Here is a 20,925-nt window from a genome sequence, read left to right as displayed (position 1 = left end):
TGCGGACTTCCTGAAGTCAACGATTAGCTCGACAGTTTTTGTGGTGTTGAGCACTAGCTTGTTCTCCTTGCACCATTGGGAGATTCTCTCCACCTGCTGACAGTACTCTTGGATGTTGTCCTTGGTGATGAGCCCGACAATGGTGGTGTCGTCTGCGATCTTGATAACCTTGACCACGTCTGCCTTGGATCTGCAGTTGTTCGTGTAGAGTGAGAACAGCAGTGAAGACAAGATGCAGCATTGAGGGGCACCTGTGTTCGTGATCATGGTTTTTGAGTGGATGTCACCAAGCCTGACAGTTTGGGACCTGTTGGTGAGAAAGTCTGTGATCCAGAGGCGCAGGCTTGGGTGCACACCAAGTGTGGCTAGTTCTTCCTGTAGGATGCGTGGACAAATAGTGTTAAATGCCGAGCTAAAGTCCAGGAGTAGAATTCTGGCATACGTGCCTGGTCTGTCAAGGTGGTCATAAATGAACTCCAGGCAGATGTTAATAGCGTCGTCAGTGGACCTGTTTGCCCTATACGTGAACTGATGGGGGTCTACAAGGGGCAAGGTGGAGATCTTGAGGTTGGATAGGACCACTTGCTCCAGTGTTTTCATTATGATGGACGTAAGAGCTACCAGGCCTGAAGTTGTTCAGGTCAGAGACTCCCTGTTTCTTAGGGACGGGTATGATGGTCGACCTCTTGAAACATCTGGGGACTATTCCTTCACTCAGTGATTTGGCGAAGATGATGGTGAGGATGGGAGCGAGTTGCCTGGAGCAGGTTCTCAGGCAGGCTGGGGACACGCTGTCCGGTCCAGGGGCTATCCTGGTGTTTAGCCTTGACAGGAGTAGCAGGACATCAGCTTCGTTCACCACTAGAGGAGGAGCTTGGCTCATGGTGTTCTCCTTGAGGCGAGGGGAGGATTGGGCAGATCCAGATGTACCCATTTCTCTTCCTGCCTCTCAAACCTGCAGTAGAACTTGCTGAGTTCTTCGGCTAGCTCTGGACTGGGAGGTGCATGTTGGGGGGGGGGGCCTTGTAGTTGGTGGCCGCCCTAAGCCCCTTCCACACAGCTCGAGTGTCATTTGAGCGCAGGTTTTGTTCCATCCTCTCAGCATAGTCCCTTTTGGCAGCCCTCAGTTCTCGATTAAGGTCATTCCTCGCTTCCCTATAGTCCTCCTGGTTGCCAGTCTTGTGTGCGATTTATTTTCGCCTCCGCAGATGCCGTAGCTAGTTGGTGAACCACGGCTTGTAGTTTGCATAGACCTTGAAGAATTTCCGTTCAGTGGCGCGTTACCCTCTGGAGATTGCGAGTATGGGTAGTGTGCCAGGGCTGGGGGTTAGGGACCCGGTTGCGGTGGAATATTGGGGGGCAGCTTCCTCTAGGGCTGATGAGAGAGTATGGCGATACTGAGCTGCAGCAAGATTAGGACATGTTAGGGTGGGGAGTGTGGAGGAGAGGGCATGGAGGGGGTCAGCAAGGACACTAGGGTTGAGCTTGTGTAGGTCACGCTGCCATCGACCAGGTGGGTGGGCGGGTAGTTTGGAGGTGCCTTCTGTGAGGAGGTTGAAGGTGAGAAGGTGATGGTCTGAGGGTGGAAAGGGTGCAATGTCAAGGTCAGTAATGGTGGTGGATTTAGTGAATATAAGATCGAGAGTGTGACCTGCAGTGTGGGTGGGGGTGATGGTGTGTTGTACTAGGCCAAGTGAGTTGGCTATGGTGAGTAGCCGGGTTGCGACAGAGTCGCGGGGTTCATCGATGGGAATATTGAAATCTCCGAGGATGATGGTGGGGAGGTCAGAGGAGAGGATGTGTGGGAGCCAGGAGGCAAAGTTATCAAGAAATTGTTTTGTGGAGCTCGACGGAGGGCAATATAAGACCGCAACAATGGCTGGGAGGGGATTGTAGAGGCGGATAGTGTGGGCCGCGAATTATGCAAATTGTAGGGAGGGAGGTGGAGTGAGGACTCAGAAGGTGCAGGACGGGAAGAGGAGCAGACCTACCCCTCCCCCGGTCCTGTTGTCTGGTCTGGGGGTGTGACTGAGGTGAAGCCCACCGTAAGAGAGGGCAGCCACTGCGGCAGAGTCAGAGGGGGTGAGCCATGTCTCAGTGAGTTCAAGGATGGTGAGGGATTCGGAGAGGAAGAGGTCGTGAATAGGGATGATCAGAAAGAGCAAATTCCGTTTCACCGGAATTCGCGGAGTCTGCCAGTGCTAAATTCCGTCGCTATGACATTTCCGCCGGAATTTTACAAAATTCCGCGGCATTCCGCATTCCAGCGAAAAAGTAATCGCAAACAAAACCTTATTCATGCTAAATGGTATCCCATAGCACCTGTTGGCTGCTCCCCTGGTCCCTTTTCTTCCACCTTCCTTCCCTTCCTTCCTTTCCCTCCCCGGAGGAGGATCTTGTCTTTCAGGGAATTGTAGTATGTCAAAAGCCAGCTCACATACATTGGCCAGGAATCAAACCCAGGTCTAGTGCTTGGAAGGCAGCTCTCCTCACCACTATACCACCACCAAACAGTACATGCTGAAGCCAGCCTAGCATGTACCATTATGATATATCCAAGAGAAAATTGCTTAAGGATTTGTAGTATGTCAAAAGCTAACTCACATTGGCCAGGAATAGAACCCAGGCCTACTGCTCTGTAGGCTGCTATACTAACCATTATACCACCAACACCACACACTACAATGCTACATGCTGAAGCCAGCCTAGCATGTAACATTATGATATATCCAAGAGAAAATTGCTTAAGGATTTGTAGTATGTCAAAAGCTAACTCACATTGGCCAGGAGTAGAACCCAGGCCTATCGCTCTGTAGGCTGCTATCCTAACCATTATACCACCAATACCACACACTACAATGCTGCATGCTGAAGCCAGCCTAGCATGTACCATTATGATATATCCAAGAGAAAATTGCTTAAGGATTTGTAGTATGTCAAAAGCTAACTCACATTGGCCAGGAAAAGAACCCAGGCCTACCGCTCTGTAGGCTGCTATACTAACCATTATACCACCAACACCACACACTACAATGCTACATGCTGAAGCCAGCCTAGCATGTAACATTATGATATATCCAAGAGAAAATTGCTTAAGGATTTGTAGTATGTCAAAAGCTAACTCACATTGGCCAGGAGTAGAACCCAGGCCTACCGCTATGTAGGCTGCTATCCGAACCATTATACCACCAACACTACATGCTGAAACTTCTTGGAGCAGACTTACTTCCTCCCTCCAAAAGACACACATACATCCTCATAAAATCATGCAACTGCGTGCACAGTCTTTGTGGTACACAGTCTTTGTGGCACAATTGGTTAGCATGTTTGGCTGTTAACTGAAAGGTTGGTGGTTCAAGCCCACCCAGGCATGGCCTTGCCTTTTGTGTTCAACAGTTGTCCGAAGAGAACCCCAGATAGCCATGTAGATTTATCTCTCTCTCTCTCTCTCTCTCTTTCTCTCTCTCTCTCTCTCTCTCTCTCTCTCTCTCTCTAGTAGGGATGGTCACCGCTTTCCGCTGAATTATATTTTCCACAATTTTGGGCGGAAATTGGTCATTCCATTCCGTTTGGTCGGAACCGAATTGCTTTTTCAATCCAGTGGAATTCCGAAAATGCCTGTGAAATTCTGCCGGTATCTGTTGATGGTTTTAAGCTGAAAATTCACTTCAATGGCATCAAGTCCTAGAGAGAGAAAGCTCATTTTTTCTCTTGGGTATATCACAATGGTACATGCTAGGCTGGCTTCAGCATGTAGTATTGTAGTGTGTTGTGTTGGTGGTATAATGGTTAGGATAGCAGCCTACTACGAGTTAGGCATGGGTTCGATTCCTGGCCAATGTGAGTTGGCTTTTGACATACTACAATTCCCTAAGCAAGCTCATTTTTCTCTTGGATATATCATAATGGTACATGCTAGGCTGGCTTCAGCATGTAGTGTTGGTGGTAGTATAGTGATGAAGAGAGCTACCTACCATGCACTCAGACCTGGGTTCAATTCCTGGCCAAGGTAAGCTGGCTTTTGAAATGCTACAATTCCCTGGGAGACAAGACGCTCCTCCCTCTGGGAGGAGGGAGAGAGGGATTACACTTCCTGATGTTGTAAAGCAGTGTAGGTCTGCAATTGAACATGCAATGAGATTTCTGACCTTAAAACACTGCTTAGTATTAAATCCAGATTTTTTTCTGGGACTTTTGATGTGTATTTCACTCAACCATGTCTTATCTTCCTCCAGGTTTTAGACCCCTTGAAACATAATTTCTATCATTTTTCTAGTCAGCAGAAATTTTTCAAAATTTTTATGTTCGCCTCCCCATTGAAGTCTATTGCAGTTTGAGAAAGTTTGCACGAACCGAACCTTCCGTGAAACTTCGCGAACAGGGTTCGCGAACCAAATATCGGAGGATCGCGACATCTCTACCCATCAATCACCCCCTGTCACCACCTGTCACTGCTACCCATCAGATCAGACCCTAATCTGCCCCTTGCGGGCACTCAATTACACGCCCACACCCTCAGATCTCCCTCAGACCCCCCCCCCCCCCGATCACCTCACCAGTGCATTGCTTGCATCTATTCTCCCCTCTAATCACACCCTGATCACTTATCAAGCACCCCGTCACCCCCTGTCACCATCTGTCACTGCTACACATCAGCTCAGACCCTAATCTGCCCCTTGCGGGTACCCAAACACCCGCCCACACCCTGATTGCCCTCAGACCTCCCCCTTGTCACCTCCCCAGTGCATTATTTACATCTGTTTTCCGCTCTAATCACCCACTGATCACCCATCAATCACCCCCTGTCACCACCTGTCACTGCTGCCCATCATACCCATCAGATCAGACCCTCATCTGCCCCTTGCGGGCACCCAATCATTCGCCCACACCCTCAGATTGCCCTCAGACCCGACCCCCCCCGATCACCTCGACGGCATTGCTTGCATCTATTCTCCCCTCTAATCACACCCTGATCACCTATCAATCACCCTGTCACCCCCTGCCACTGCTACCCATCAGATCAGACCCTCATCTGCCCCTTGCGGGCACCCAATCATTCGCCCACACCCTCAGATCGCCCTCAGGCCCCCCTGATCACCTCACCAGTGCATTGCTTGCATCTATTCTCCCCTCTAATCACACCCTGATCACCTATCAATCACCCCGTCACCGCCTGTCACTGCTACCCATTAGATCAGACCCTAATCTGCCCCTTGCAGGCACCCAAACACCCGCCCACACCCTCAGATTGCCCTCAGACCTCCCTGATCACCTCTCCAGTGCATTATTTACATCTGTTCTCCCCTCTAATCACCCACTGATCACCCATCAATCACCCCGTCACCACCTGTCACTGCTACCCATCAGATCAGACCCTAATCTGCCCCTTGCGGGCACCAAATTACCTGCCCACACCCTCGGATCACCCTCAGACCCCCCCCCCCCCCGATCACCTCCCCAGTGCATTGCTTGCATGTATTCTCCCCTCTAATCACACCCTGAGACACCCATAAATCACCTCCTGTCACCCCCTAGCACACCTACCCATCAGATCAGGCCCTAATTTTCCCAGTGTAGGCTCCTGATCACTCGGCCAAACCCTCAGATCCCCCTCAGACCGCCTTCTGATCACCTCCCCAGTGCGTTGATTGCATCTATTCTACCCTCTAGTCACCCCCTGAGACACCCATCAATCACCTCCTGTCACCACCTGTCACCCCCTAGCACTCCTATCCATCAGATCTGGCCCTAATCTGCCCCCTGCAGGCTTCTGATCACCCAGCCAAACCCACATCCACCGCAGTGACAGATTTTTTTTTCTGATCACTGCTGGTCTCTACGACTTAATTGTGGCTGAGACCAACCGTTATGCCACACAATACGCAACCACCAATCCAAGAAGCTACCATGCCCAGCCTTTTCGGTGGAAACCACTCCAAGTTTCCAAACATAACATTTTTTGGGGCCTTCTCCTTCACATGGGTCTAGTAAAAAATAATGTATTGCAGTCTTATTGGTCTACGCATCCAATACATCACATGTCCATGTTCTCTGCTGCCATGTCCAGGTCACCATTTGAGAACATCCTGGGCTTCCTGCACTTCAGTGCCAATACAACCTGTCATCTAAGAGGCCACCCTGCTTATGACCAGTTCCACAAAATGTAGCCCCTCATAGACCACCTGTCATCAAAATTTGCAGATGCTTATACCCCTGAACAGTCATTTTGAGGCATTTGGTTTCCAGACTACTCCTTACGGTTTTGGGCCCCTAAAATGCCAGGGCAGTATAGGAACCCCACAAGTGACCCCATTTTAGAAAGAAGACACCCCAAGGTATTCCGTTAGGTGTATGATGAGTTCATAGAAGATTTTATTTTTTGTCACAAGTTCATGGAAAATGACACTTTGTGAAAAAAATAAATAAAAAACAATTTCCGCTAACTTGTGACAAAAAATAAAATCTATGAACTACTGAACTGCTCTACTTATTTGCACTCAATTTTGGCAGTTGGATTGCACAACTGCCCTTCAGTAACGGCTTTTGAAAATGAAAGAAAACATTAGAATCCCCATGAGGAAATGGATTAGTTTAAAATCTGTCAGCTCTATCAGATTTTTCCTGTTTACACACACATAATCACAGAAATACGTTGCCTTAACCACTTCAGGACCACAGTCTTTTCGCCCCTTAAGGACCAGAGCCTTTTTCTCCATTCAGACCACTGCAGCTTTCACGGTTTATTGCTCGCTCATACAACCTACCACCTAAATGAATTTTACCTCCTTTTCTTGTCACTAATAAAGCTTTCTTTTGATGCTATTTGATTGCTCCTGCGAGTTTTACTTTTTATTATATTCATCAAAAAAGACATGAATTTTGGCAAAAAAATGATTTTTTTAACTTTCTGTGCTGACATTTTTCAAATAAAGCAAAATTTCTGTATACATGCAGCGCGAAAAATGTGGACAAACATGTTTTTGATTAAAAAAAACCCATTCAGTGTATATTTATTGGTTTGGGTAAAAGTTATAGCGTTTACAAACTATGGTGCCAAAAGTGAATTTTCCCATTTTCAAGCATCTCTGACTTTTCTGAGCACCTGTCAGGTTTCATGAGGTGCTAAAATTCCAGGATAGTACAAATACCCCCCAAATGACCCCATTTTGGAAAGAAGACATCCCAAAGTATTCAGTGAGAGGCATGGTGAGTTCATAGAAGATTTTATTTTTTGTCACAAGTTAGCGGAAAATGACACTTTCTGACAAAAAAAAGAAAAAAAAAAAGTTTCCATTTCTTCTAACTTGCAACAAAAAAAAATGAAATCTGCCACGGACTCACCATGCCCCTCTCTGAATACCTTGAAGTGTCTACTTTCCAAAATGGGGTCATTTGTGGGGTGTGTTCACTGTCCTGGCATTTTGGGGGTGCCTAATTGTAAGCACCCCTGTAAAGCCTAAAGATGCTCATTGGACTTTGGGCCCCTTAGCGCAGTTAGGCTGCAAAAAAGTGCAACACATGTGGTATTGCCGTACTCAGGAGAAGTAGTATAATGTGTTTTGGGGTGTATTTTTACACATACCCATGCTGGGTGGGAGAAATATCTCCATAAATGACAATTGTTTTATTTTTTTTCCACACAATTGTCTATTTATAGAGATATTTCTCCCACTCAGCATGGGTATGTGGAAAAATACACCCCAAAACACATTATACTACCTCTCCTGAGTACGGCGATACCACATGTGTGGCACTTTTTTGCACCCTAACTGCGCTAAGGGGCCCAAAGTTCAATGAGTACCTTTAGGATTTCACAGGTCATTTTGAGAAATTTCGTTTCAAGACTACTCCTCGCGGTTTAGGGCCCCTAAAATGCCAGGACAGTATAGGAACCCCACAAATTACCCCATTTTAGAAAGAAGACACCCCAAGGTATTCCGTTAGGAGGATGGTGAGTTCATAGAAGATTTTTTTTTTTTGTCACAAGTTAGCGGAAATTGATTTTAATTGTTTTTTTTCACAAAGTGTCATTTTCCGCTAACTTATGACAAAAAATAAAATCTTCTATGAACTCACCATACTCCTAACGGAATACCTTGGGGTGTCTTCTTTCTAAAATGGGGTCATTTGTGGGGTTCCTATACTGCCCTGACATTTTAGGGGCCCTAAACCGTGAGTAGTAGTCTTGAAACCAAATGTCGCAAAATGACCTGTGAAATCCTAAAGGTACTCATTGGACTTTGGCCTCTTAGCGCACTTAGGGTGCAAAAAAGTGCCACACATGTGGTACCGCCGTACTCAGGAGAAGTAGTATAATGTGTTTTGGGGTGTGTTTTTACACATACCCATGCTGGGTGGGGGAAATATCTCTGTAAATGACAATTGTTTGATTTTTTTTTACACACAATTGTCCTTTTACAGAGAGATTTCTCCCACCCAGCATGGGTATGTGTAAAAATACACCCCAAAACACAATATACTACTTCTTCTGAGTACGGCGATACCACATGTGTGACACTTTTTTGCAACCTAGGTGCGCTAAGGGGCCTAACGTCCTATTCACAGGTCATTTTGAGGCCTTTGGATTCTAGACTACTGCTCACGGTTTAGGGCCCCTTAAATGCCAGGGCAGTATAGGAACCCCACAAGTGACCCCATTTTAGAAAGAAGACACCCCAAGGTATTCTGTTAGGAGTATGGTGAGTTCATAGAAGATTTTTTTTTTGGCACAAGTTAGCGGAAAATGACACTTTGTGAAAAAAAAAACAATACATATCAATTTCCGCTAACTTGTGACAAAAAATAAAATCTTCTATGAACTCATCATACACCTAACAGAATACCTTGGGGTGTCTTCTTTCTAAAATGGGGTCACTTGTGGGGTTCCTATACTGCTCTGGCATTTTACGGGCCCAAAACTGTGAGTAGTCTGGAAACCAAATTTCTCAAAATGACTGATCAGGGGTATAAGCATCTGCAAATTTTGATGACAGGTGGTCTATGAGGGGGCAAATTTTGTGGAACCGGTCATAAGCAGGGTGGCCTCTTAGATGACAGGATGTTTTGGGCCTGATCTGATGGATAGGAGTGCTAGGGGGTGACAGGAGGTGATTGATGGGTGTCTCAGGGGGCGGTTAGAGGGGAAAATAGATGCAATCAATGCACTGGGGAGGTGATCGGAAGGGGGTCTGAGGGGGACCTGAGGGTTTGGCTGAGTGATCAGGAGCCCACACGGGGCAAATTAGGGCCTGATCTGATGGGTAGGTGTGCTAGGGGGTGACAGGAGGTGATTGATGGGTGTCTCAAGGTGTGATTAGAGGGGGGAAATAGATGCAAGCAATGCACTAGTGAGGTGATCAGGGCTGGGGTCTGAGGACGTTCTGAGGTATGGGCGGGTGATTGGGTGCCCGCAAGGGGCAGATTAGGGTCTAATCTGATGGGTAACCGTGACAGGTGGTGATAGGGGGTGATTGATGGGTAATTAGTGGGTGTTTAGAGGAGAGAAGAGATGTAAACACTGCACTTGGGAGGTGATCTGATGTCGGATCTGCGGGCGATCTATTGGTGTGGGTGGGTGATAAGATTGCCCGCAAGGGGCAGGTTAGGGGCTGATTGATGGGTGGCAGTGACAGGGGGTGATTGATGGGTGGCAGTGACAGGGGGTGATTGATAGGTGATTGACAGGAGATCAGTGGGTTATTACAGGGAATAACAGATGTAAATATTGCACTGGCGAATTGATAAAGGGGGGTCTGAGGGCAATCTGAGCGTGTGGGCGGGTGATTGGGTGCCCGCAAGGGGTAGATTAGGGTCTAATCTGATGGGTAACAGTGACAGGTGGTGATTGATAGGTGATTGATGGGTAATTAGTGGGTGTTTAGAGGAGAGAATAGATGTAAACAATGGGTTTGGGAGGTGATCTGATGTCGGATCTGCGGGCGATCTATTGGTGTGGGTAGGTGATCAGATTGCCCGCAAGGGGCAGGTTAGGGGCTGATTGATGGGTGGCAGTGACAGGGGGTGATTGATGGGTGGCAGTGACAGGGGGTGATTGATAGGTGATTGACAGGTGATCAGTGGGTTATTACAGGGAATAACAGATGTAAATATTGCACTGGCGAATTGATAAAGGGGGGTCTGAGGGCAATCTGAGCGTGTGGGCGGGTGATTGGGTGCCCGCAAGGGGTAGATTAGGGTCTAATCTGATGTGTAACAGTGACAGGTGGTGATAGGGGGTGATTGATAGGTGATTGATGGGTAATTAGTGGGTGTTTAGAGGAGAGAATAGATGTAAACAATGGATTTGGGAGGTGATCTGATGTCGGATCTGCGGGCGATCTATTGGTGTGGGTGGGTGATCAGATTGCCCGCAAGGGGCAGGTTAGGGGCTGATTGATGGGTAGCAGAGACAGGGGGTGATTGACTGGTGATTGACGGGTGATTGACAGGTGATTGACAGGTGATCAGGGGGGATAGATGCATACAGTACACGGGGGGAGGGGTCTGGGGGGGGGGTCTGGGGAGAATCTGAGGGGTGGGGGGGTGATCAGGAGGGGGCAGTGGGCAGGGGGGGGGGATAAAAAAAAAAATAGCGTTGACAGATAGTGACAGGGAGTGATTGATGGGTGATTAGGGGGGTGACTGGGTGCAAACAGTGGTCTGGGGGGTGGGCAGGGGGGGGTCTGAGGGGTGCTGTGGGCGATCAGGGGGCAGGGGGGGGGGGAAATCAGTGTGCTTGGGTGCAGACTAGGGTGGCTGCAGCCTGCCCTGGTGGTCCCTCGGACACTGGGACCACCAGGGCAGGAGGCAGCCAGTATAATAGGCTTTGTATACATTACAAAGCCTATTATACTATTTCCATGCGGCGATCCGGGTGCTAGTAACCCGCCGGCGCTTCCGAACGGCCAGCGGGTTACTACGAGCGGTGGGCGGAGCCAGTCCCCGGCGGCTGATCGCGTCACGAATGACGCGATCGCCGCATAGCCACCCACGCAGCCGCCCCCGCCGATGGGCGTATTGCGGTCGTTTGGGCCCAGACTTTGCCGCCGCCCATCGGCTGGGGGCGGTCCTCAAGTGGTTAATATCCCCTTGTACTTTATGCAGTTCTAAATGTTCTACAAAATTCTTAGTCCATAGACGTAGGGAGAGGTTTCTGAGGTCCCATCAGTCCTTCCGAAACTAAAACAAAAAAACAGAAAGATACCAGGAGCCCTCAATGGTATATTATGTTGAAAAAAGTGGAATCAATGGTGGTATGAAAAGATACTAACACCACTTGGGTTGCAATAGCGGCAGCCACAGAGAATTGTAGTCTGTCTCCACTCGAAACATAAATGATCCTGAGCTCTCAGTGTTTGCCCTTCAGAAAAAATATAGACACTCAGGGCTAGTTAATAATTTTGCACTGTCTCCTTAAAGCTCCATCTACACGATACGATTCTTTGTGAGATTCGATTACAATTCTATTTACGATCTGATTAAATCTGACATGTCCGATCGGGATCCGATTCAATCCGATTTGCCATTGCAAAACAATGGCAAATTGAATCGAATCGAATCCCAATTGAACATGTCGTATTTAATTGGATCGTAAATAGAATCGTAATCAAATCACATAAAGAATCGTATCGTGTAGATTAGGCTTTAGGAGTGTGTACATAAAGAGGTGAGAGGAGAAACCCCAGATGTGATTACAAAAAACTCTAAATAAACTAATGAGATAAACAATTGTATAGATCCTCCTACTACTAAAAACAACCTTTTAAGATATCCCATAGTTTTATTATATGTTTAAACATTTACAAAGTACAATATTTTACTGTCTCTGACAAATGGCAGTCTATAAGGTGTCCCAGAGCTAAAATATATGAACATTGACTTTTATCTATTCCATGTACTTGAAAATTGTTTGTGCAGGAAAGTGTTTTTATAGCTGTCTTTCCTTATCAGTGATGGTCATGCTATGATCTGACAAGGGTCAGACAAGAGAGAAAATGTCACTTGAGTGTCTGAAGGTTAACTCTTCCAGGTAGGATAAAAAAAGGAACAGAGAATATATATATCAATATGTTTGGCACTGCACATACATACAGTATGTTTATCTCATCATGTCACTTGTCACCTCTATGCGCTTTAAGAAAGTCCGATTCAATCCGATTTGCCATTGCAAAACAATGGCAAATTGAATCGAATCGAATCCTAATTGAACATGTCGTATTTAATTGGATCGTAAATAGAATCGTAATCAAATCACATAAAGAATCGTATCGTGTAGATTAGGCTTTAGGAGTGTGTACATAAAGAGGTGAGAGGAGAAACCCCAGATGTGATTACAAAAAACTCTAAATAAACTAATGAGATAAACAATTGTATAGATCCTCCTACTACTAAAAACAACCTTTTAAGATATCCCATAGTTTTATTATATGTTTAAACATTTACAAAGTACAATATTTTACTGTCTCTGACAAATGGCAGTCTATAAGGTGTCCCAGAGCTAAAATATATGAACATTGACTTTTATCTATTCCATGTACTTGAAAATTGTTTGTGCAGGAAAGTGTTTTTATAGCTGTCTTTCCTTATCAGTGATGGTCATGCTATGATCTGACAAGGGTCAGACAAGAGAGAAAATGTCACTTGAGTGTCTGAAGGTTAACTCTTCCAGGTAGGATAAAAAAAGGAACAGAGAATATATATATCAATATGTTTGGCACTGCACATACATACAGTATGTTTATCTCATCATGTCACTTGTCACCTCTATGCGCTTTAAGAAAGTCAACTGACAGCACAAGCTAAAAATTAGAACTTATTTGAAACACTACAGCAAAAAAACAGCGATCAGTGATTTTAGCAAAATTTTCAAAACCGTTTTGCATTTGCATAGAAGTCTATGGAGTCAATTTTCGTAATTGATTGAAGAGCCTCCATACATCAACTTCAAATTTGGTAGATAAATTAAGGCTATCCCAAGAAGTATCCCAGGATATATGTAAAACATAATTTTTCAAAAAGACTTTAGAGTTTTTGAGAAAATCATTTTAAAAGGGAAAATACATTTATTTTTTTATCCGAAATCTGCAGAATCGGTAGTTGACGTTTGTGGTAATCAAAGTTTCCGGGGGAATCGGAAATCTGTGTTTCTGACCGTTAAATATTGAAAACAACCAAATAGTGATAGTATAATTATAAAAAACTTACAAAATCTTAAAAATAATGTAATAAAATCAATAATGTTTTTTTTTCATCAAAACGCCTTCGTATCCTTATTTTTATTTCATCTGTATACTTCCTTTTGAAGAGGTTTAATTAACTTTTTAAAAGCTTTCTTTACTTCTGTATTCCTTAGTGTATAAATGTATGGGTTTAGCATAGGAGTAACAACAGTATACATAAGAGCAAGGAACTTATCATAGTGACTACCTTTGGGTTTGATATAGACAATAATGACTGTGCTATAAAACATGCAAGCCACAATAAGATGGGATGAACAAGTCGAAAATGCTTTCTTCTTTCCTGCATTACTTTTAATCTGTAGAATAACTTGAATGATTTTAATATACAGAACTACTATTAAAATAAATGGAGACATAACAGAGGAAATGGCAGCTGACATGGTGGCAAAATTGCTGATGAGTGGATCCGAACAGGCCAAATTCTGCAGTGGTGCCAGGTCACAAAAGAACTGGTCAATTTCATTAGGGCCACAGTAGTCCAGAAGAACAGTGAAAATTACTGGTATAAAGGATATTATGAACCCAGCCAGCCATGGAAGGACACTTAACTCAAAGCAAAATGTATTGCTCATAATTGTTGAATAATGCAGTGGACTATTAATAGCCAAGTATCGATCAAATACCATTAATGCTAGCAAAAAGCATTCAGTTTCTCCTAAAGCATTTAAAGCATACATTTGTATAAAGCAGCCAAACACAGATATGCTGTTATCAACTTTTACTAGAAGTGATAATAGATTGGGAATAGTCACTGAGACAAACATAATTTCTAAAACAGCAAATGTGGTTATGAAAAAATACATTGGGGTGTGAAGGGTAGGATGAGTCCTAACTAGAATGATAATACAGATGTTTCCAAGGATACATATAATATAGGCTAAAAGAGCAACATAAAATATTACATTGTGAAATTGATGTAAGCTGGAAAATCCCACTAGAAAAAATTCTTTCACTCCAGTCCTGTTATTATCTTGCATTGCTGATATAGTAAAACCTGGATAACGTAAGTAAATAGTAATTATTGTATAATATTAAATTCATTTGTTGTTTCAGTTACAAGAATAGAACAATATTCTTTGTAACAAGGCCAGACTGAAATTCAGTAACCTGTTAGTGCTCAGCATTATTTGCATACACTTCTGCAAACGTAGTTCAGAACCCACTGTAAACATGTCTGTCCTGTACTTTACTGTTGGGAATTCTCTCTGAATACAAGTCAGGGGAACACCCACTTTACATTCTTATGAATGTGCATATTCCCATTGAGTTTGAATAAGGCTAGACTAAAATCCAGTAGCCTGTTAGTGCTCAGAATTATTCTATTAGTTTCTGCAATTGTAATTCAGAACCCACTGCAAATATATCTGTCCTTTACTTTACGGTTAAATACTCTCCAAATGCAAACAGTCAGGGGAATACCCTCTTAAAACTCCTTGAAAGAGATGATGTTAGCCATACTATCTCAGAAAAAAGCCCACATACATAAGTAGATAAATACTTGCTCTACTTACATAACATATATATTGCACTGTCCACGTTTTGATTTGAGTGATTTTTCTATAGTAAAAAAAAAGAGAAAACCTTCTTAGACTTCTCCATTTTAACTTTGTCTATCTTGAAGTCAATCCTGATTTCCTCCCTTACTCCACTCTGCCTGATTGTGTACGCATTGCCCACCTTTCTTCAGGCACTCCCACCCAGCACTGCAATAAAAAGTGCATTGTCTCAGCATGAGAAATATTGACCAATCAGAGAGGAACAGAGGTGTGTGAGGAGAAAACAGGAGGGAAAGAGGCTTCAGCCAATCGGGCTGCATTAGTTAAGTTTAAGAGAAAAGTAAAGAAGCAAAAAAAAGACAACCCAGCATGCCCTGCAACTTCCTTTGTGTGGCAATGTACCTAATAAGAGTCAGGTAAACTGGGGAATAATTATTTATCAACAAGAAAAATAATAGTGATTTTTAACTTGGATTGCCTGGTTAACATCCTTATTACTTGTTTAGAAGATAAAAATAAACAATTGATTTTTGATTTTATGCCTGACAGTTACACTTTAAGGCCCCTTGCACATTGGACATGTTGCTTTTCTCCACGGTACACTCTTACCGCCACAGCTTGTTGCAAGTGAGGTGGAAGTCTGTGGAGACTTGCACAGTACATGCACTGTGATTATCAAAATTGTGGCATTCCGGATGCAAAGTCTGCAGTACATTATCACATGAAACATGCCTACCGCACAGGTTCATGCAGTAATGCAAGTCAATGGGTGATGCAGGTAGTGTGCACGATGAGCGTGGTGCGACGCATGTACGGACCGGGAGGAATCCCAGTGATGTACTTCCTGTCCAGAAGGGAGTATGTCACTATCCGGGGGGCTGGCCTCTGCATATGACTCTGTTGTCGCACCATGGTGCAGGGTCATTTGAAGCCTCATTTCTTAGAGTTTGAAGAAGGTTTAACTAAAATCCAGTAGCCTTTTAGTGCTCTGAATTATTTTATTAGTTTCTGCAATTGTAGTTCTGAACCCACTGCAAATATATCTGTCATGTACACTACTGTTGAATACTATCCAAATACAGCAAGTCAGAAGAACAACCTTTTAAAACTCCTTTTAATGTTTATATCCCATTTGAGTTTTTGTAGATAATGACATTTTACATTTTATTAAGAAAAAGACAGTAGCCAGTGGGGAAGGGATTTGTGTAGCACTGTTGAGCAGTGAGGACCTTCCTAAGTAGAAGACAAGACAATACACAGAACATTTATATCACACTTTTCTCCTGGTGCACTCAAAGTACCAGAGCTGCAGCCACTTTAGACCAGAGCTGCAGCCACTTTAGGCGCGCTCCACGGGCAACCAGAATCGTAAGGAATCCTTGCCCAAAGACTCCATACTGTTTTACGTACTAGCTTGAGCTGGGAATGGGATTCAAACCCTTGCCAAAACAGTTCAAATCCTGCATCAAAGGCAACAGCCATACCAGTACACTATCCACTGTCACTAAATGACAGACTAAGGATAATGACAAAATGAATAAAATATACTTTACTTACTTCATGTGGAGGAAGGAAAGACAATTGTTACAAATGTTGGGTAATTGTATATACACTTTTAAAATTCTTAAGCTATTCAAAAGACATAGGAGTTTGAGATGAAATACTTCAAAAATGTCCCTTGCATCAGGTGCATAGTATTAGGTCAGGCTTTCTCAACCAGGGTTTCCTGGGTACTCTGCAGGGGTTCCTTGCCATTTCCCCGCATCGTGGGGGAAGTATAATAGAGCACATTATAATAGGTGGTACTTTAACAAGAAGTACTAAATTGGGGGGGGGGGGGTAGTATAATGATTGGCAGTGTAATAGGAGGTACTGAAATAAACAGCCACACGTACTTTAAAAGACCATGCCTCCTGCAAAATAAATGCAGGGGTTCCTTGAGATCAAAACATTGTTTGCAGGGGTTCCTTGAGATCCAAAAGTTATTTGCAGGGTTCCTCCAGGGTACAAAGGTTGAGAAAGGGTGCAGTAGGGGATACAGAGTTTGCGACCACACCGGGACACTTGGGCCAGAGGGGCCCTAAGAGCCTCTCCCTCAATGGCAGTATTAATTCTTTATTGGTCCTGTGGTGGTAATGATCACTTCTATAGATGGTTTAAGTTGTGGTAATCATTAACAAACTGTTCCCTATCCCTGCTTGCACCTCTGACACTGTGGCAGTGCTTGGCAGGCTTTTGTGCACCATATCAATTTTTATGTATAGAGTGCTGGGGGGGGGGGGGGGGGGAGGGGGTGGCATGTAGAACCTACATGGGGGCCCAAAGCACCTTAGCTACGCCACTGCCGTGTAGCTAGGTTTTTTTTTCCTTCTCTGGCCAAAATATGCACTTCACTGTTCTCAAGGGAGGGACCTTTCAGAGCTGAAGATGAACTCACCCATGTTGGGGAATATGCCCATATAGGCTTTTGGCTTTGCTTGGTGTTCTCAGTGTACACATCTTTTCCCTTCTTAGTTCACTAGCATTGCACATGCATTTTGCAGTATGAGGATGAATTTTAATATAATGGAGAATGAGTAGCTGACCTGTTGTAGTTTATTTGGTATATTATTTTTATTAATTAGACAATACAGTCGATTTAATCTTCTTTTACACCCAGTTTGTTTTCAAGGTTTCAAATAAACATACAATGTTTTTATGTTTCCATCTCCTTAACAGTGCAGTTTCTAGGTTAAATTGCTCCCGGGGTGAGCGTGTAAAAATATGACCATGAGGTCTACTCACAAAGGTGGGTTGCTAGGGCAACCAAACACTGGCAGCAGGTGGAGACAATGAACCCGACTCCACTTGGGTTGGTCAGTCAGGACCTTGGCTGGTCGCTCTCCTTGATAAAAAGAAGCACTAGGCTCGTGTAAAAACACAATGGCTAATGCTTATACCCCTTCAATGGGGGACATTGAGGGGAGGATTTGGGAATAAAGAGGCACCCGGGTTGTATAAAATACGTTAAAAACAACTAAAAAGAAACAAGTGAGGCGGCTTACCTCAGAGACGGAATTCTTAGACAAAGAATTTTTAATAACAAAGCACAGGCAGCCTCTGAGAGGCTCTTGAGAGGCTCCCTAAGTTAGCGGTCTAGAGACTGCTGGCACTTTTATTGGCCTGAGGAAGCGGGCTCAGACCCGTGAAACGCGGGTCTGAGCCCGCATTTCACGGATCTGAGCCTGCTTCCTCAATTCAATATAGGAGATAACGTTGTGAACATTGTCCCCTATATTTTACACTCAGAGGTTGGCGCTCACAGTGCTATATGACACAGATAAAACACAATCTATTTCCAGCAGAAATGACACATTCCTAATTCACATCAAGGTTAAAGTCCACCACTATTTCTCATGTGGAATAAAAACACAAAGTCCAAACAATTCCCAGATCGAATTCCATACAGTACTCTTGTATATTTCACAGGAGTTCCTATATCAGAGTTCCCTCTAAGATGCCACAGGAGTTCTCATACACAGTCCTATGATTAAGCCACTGCACAGGACAGCCTCCACCACACCCTAATGAGAGACACTCACCGTGTGGTAAGACCCTCTGATAGGTCTATTGGCGCCTTGGGACCGTTATCGGGTCGTCCCCCACCACTTTTGCTATATCCCAGATCCTCTCCTCCTTGCAGATATCCTCTTTGCAAACCAACCTCAATAAAAAGGCTTATATAGTGTAATACTGTAACTTAAATAAAATTTATAAAAAAATATTGCACTTACAATGTCCAGATTAAAACCAAGCATATAGAGTTTGCCACGTGCTCTCCCCCGTTTGGTGGCCGGCTGGCATAGGTGTCACCAGAAGCTGATGGAGTGCTGACCGCCACGCGCTCGGTCGTCCGTGTACTCCCTCTGCCCTGGATCACACCGTCACCCTCGTGCGTCCAGTAGTCTCTTCCGCGTCCTGGCCCCGCCTTACATGTTTCGTCATACGTGACTCATCAGAAGCCTTATTATATTATCCCCCATATGTTCACAACTTCAGGGCTGGAGTCTGTCTTCTTTCCTCTCCAGGATAGTGACAGGAACACATGCTTGAGGGGGCAGGGTAATGAATTTTACTAGATTGTCAGCATGTTTGGAGGCAGCAGCTGCCAACAAGTATGCTACTCTGCCTCTGCACCACAAGTATCCTCCTAGTGCATGCCTCTATATCATAGTGCTCACATAACTTCATTCTGCGCCCCTTTCTCCACCCTCCCGCACAGTGCTCAGGGCAGTGGCCCGCTTCGCCTGCCCCAAGAAGCATCCCAGCGCCTCAGTAACATTGAACAGGCTTTTAAATTATCTTTAAAAAATCTCTGCTATAATGTATCAAATCTGACAAGGCAAGTCAACTAAAAAGAGTGTTTAAAAGCATTTCAGCAGTGTGGAGCACTCTCTCACAATTGTGTTTTTTTAGACCTTAGCTCATATGTAATACATTTTTTCACTTGAGTTATCTCCTAGGAGATAATTTCCATCTTCTCTGGAAACTAAATTTTCAGCATTTTTCAATTGAAAAAGTATCCAAAAGTTGGTAAAAAAAAAAGTACTATCAATTTTATTTTTAGTAATAAAATGCATTTTAAGCCATCAACAAGCAAGAAAATACAAAACATTTGGCAGTACTTTTTCACCTACTTTTTGGTACTTTTTCATATTGAGGAGTGCTGAAAAGTCAATTTAAACCAAAGATGAATTAGGAGAAAACGTGAATTAATAACTTTTTAGTACTCTGCAATTGAAGTACAAAAAGTAGGTGAAAAAGTACTGTCAAAATTATTCAGAAAATGTTCTTGCTTCCTGGTGGCTTAAAATGTATTTTATTGATAAAGGAGTGAACATTTCACCTGGGAGAAAACTTGAATGGTCTGTGAATAAAAGTCAATAGGAATGTGCAATTCGTTTTTTTTTCTTTCTCTAAATTATAAAAATATTGAATTTCCATGCCATATAAATATCAATCACTTATCATAATATCCTATGAAGTATTTAATTCTTGTGCATTTTATTGTAGTCTTAGGCGTTTTCCATCCAAAAGCAGAATAAACCATATGCAAGCAGACAAATAAATACATGTTATTAATAAAAATGTATTTATCTTACTTGGGATTTACTTATAGTTAACTGTGTTTTGTATGTTTTTTTTATTTAATAATATTCTTAAATTATTATCAAATATTAATAAAGACAGTCCGTTCCCCATTTCTGTATGCATTTGTTACAATCCTAGTTCAATAGCCTTTTTATAAGAACGGAATATATGATTGGTGTCTGGGGATGATTACCGCTAGGAGATTTCAGTTGAGTAAGATGCCGTGTAGGCTTAATTTGTAATCAAGGATAATGCTCCCAGTAGATTTAAAAATCTGATTATTAAAGTAAGACTCAATTGTGCCAAATGAAGATAACAAATAAAGTCCAGGAATTGATACCTTACATAAACAGTTTTTATTTATTGGCTTCACTGATAATACCTGTTAGTAGTTGGGAGCCGTTAAAAAGGGCACAAGATACGTCCTGTTGAAATGGACTATAATAGTGGACAACCCCCTAACCCCCTGGCTGTTAAGGTTAGGCGGGGGTTAAGGTTAGTTGCCCAAGAGGGGGAGGTTAAAGAGAACCTGAACTGAAAACAAAAAGTCAAAATAACCATACACAGGTCATACTTATCTCCCATGTAATCTACTTCTCAATCTCTTTCTCCTTTCCTGTGTCCCATTTGTCCACTGTGATCAATGGAATTCTCCGTCTTCCATTTTAAAAATAACCATTACCCCATAACAGCTTCCTGGTCAGCACACTGTTAACCTGTAATATCATCCACTTGAGCCATAGGGAAACATGGACATTATCTTGCATATTCAGTTGTAACGGACAGCTGCTAATACAGTGGGATGCAAAAGTTTGGGCAACCTTGTTAATCGTCATGATTTTCCTGTATAAATCGTTGGTTGTTAAAATAAAAATGCCAGTTAAATATATCATATAGGAGACACACACAGTGATATTTGAGAAGTGAAAGGAAGTTTATTGGATTTACAGAAAGTGCGCAATAATTGTTTAAATAAAATTAGGCTGGTGCATACATTTGGGCACTGTTGTCATTTTATTGATTCCAAAACCTTTATAACTAATTATTGGAACTTAAATTGG

At 43.5% G+C, this 20,925-nt stretch overlaps 1 protein-coding gene across 1 annotated transcript; it reads right to left on the bottom strand.

The window, feature by feature from the left end:
* Nucleotides 1–13,279: 13,279 nt before the first annotated feature.
* Nucleotides 13,280–14,215, bottom strand: LOC137533521 (olfactory receptor 6B1-like). The gene has a single exon (XM_068254896.1). It carries the CDS (start codon nt 14,213–14,215, stop codon nt 13,280–13,282), a length of 936 nt encoding a protein of 311 aa, XP_068110997.1.
* Nucleotides 14,216–20,925: the final 6,710 nt, after the last annotated feature.

The sequence above is a fragment of the Hyperolius riggenbachi genome, chromosome 9, assembly GCF_040937935.1.
Source record: "Hyperolius riggenbachi isolate aHypRig1 chromosome 9, aHypRig1.pri, whole genome shotgun sequence".
Taxonomy (NCBI): Eukaryota; Metazoa; Chordata; class Amphibia; order Anura; family Hyperoliidae; genus Hyperolius; species Hyperolius riggenbachi.
This window is presented reverse-complemented; position numbering and strand designations above follow the sequence as displayed.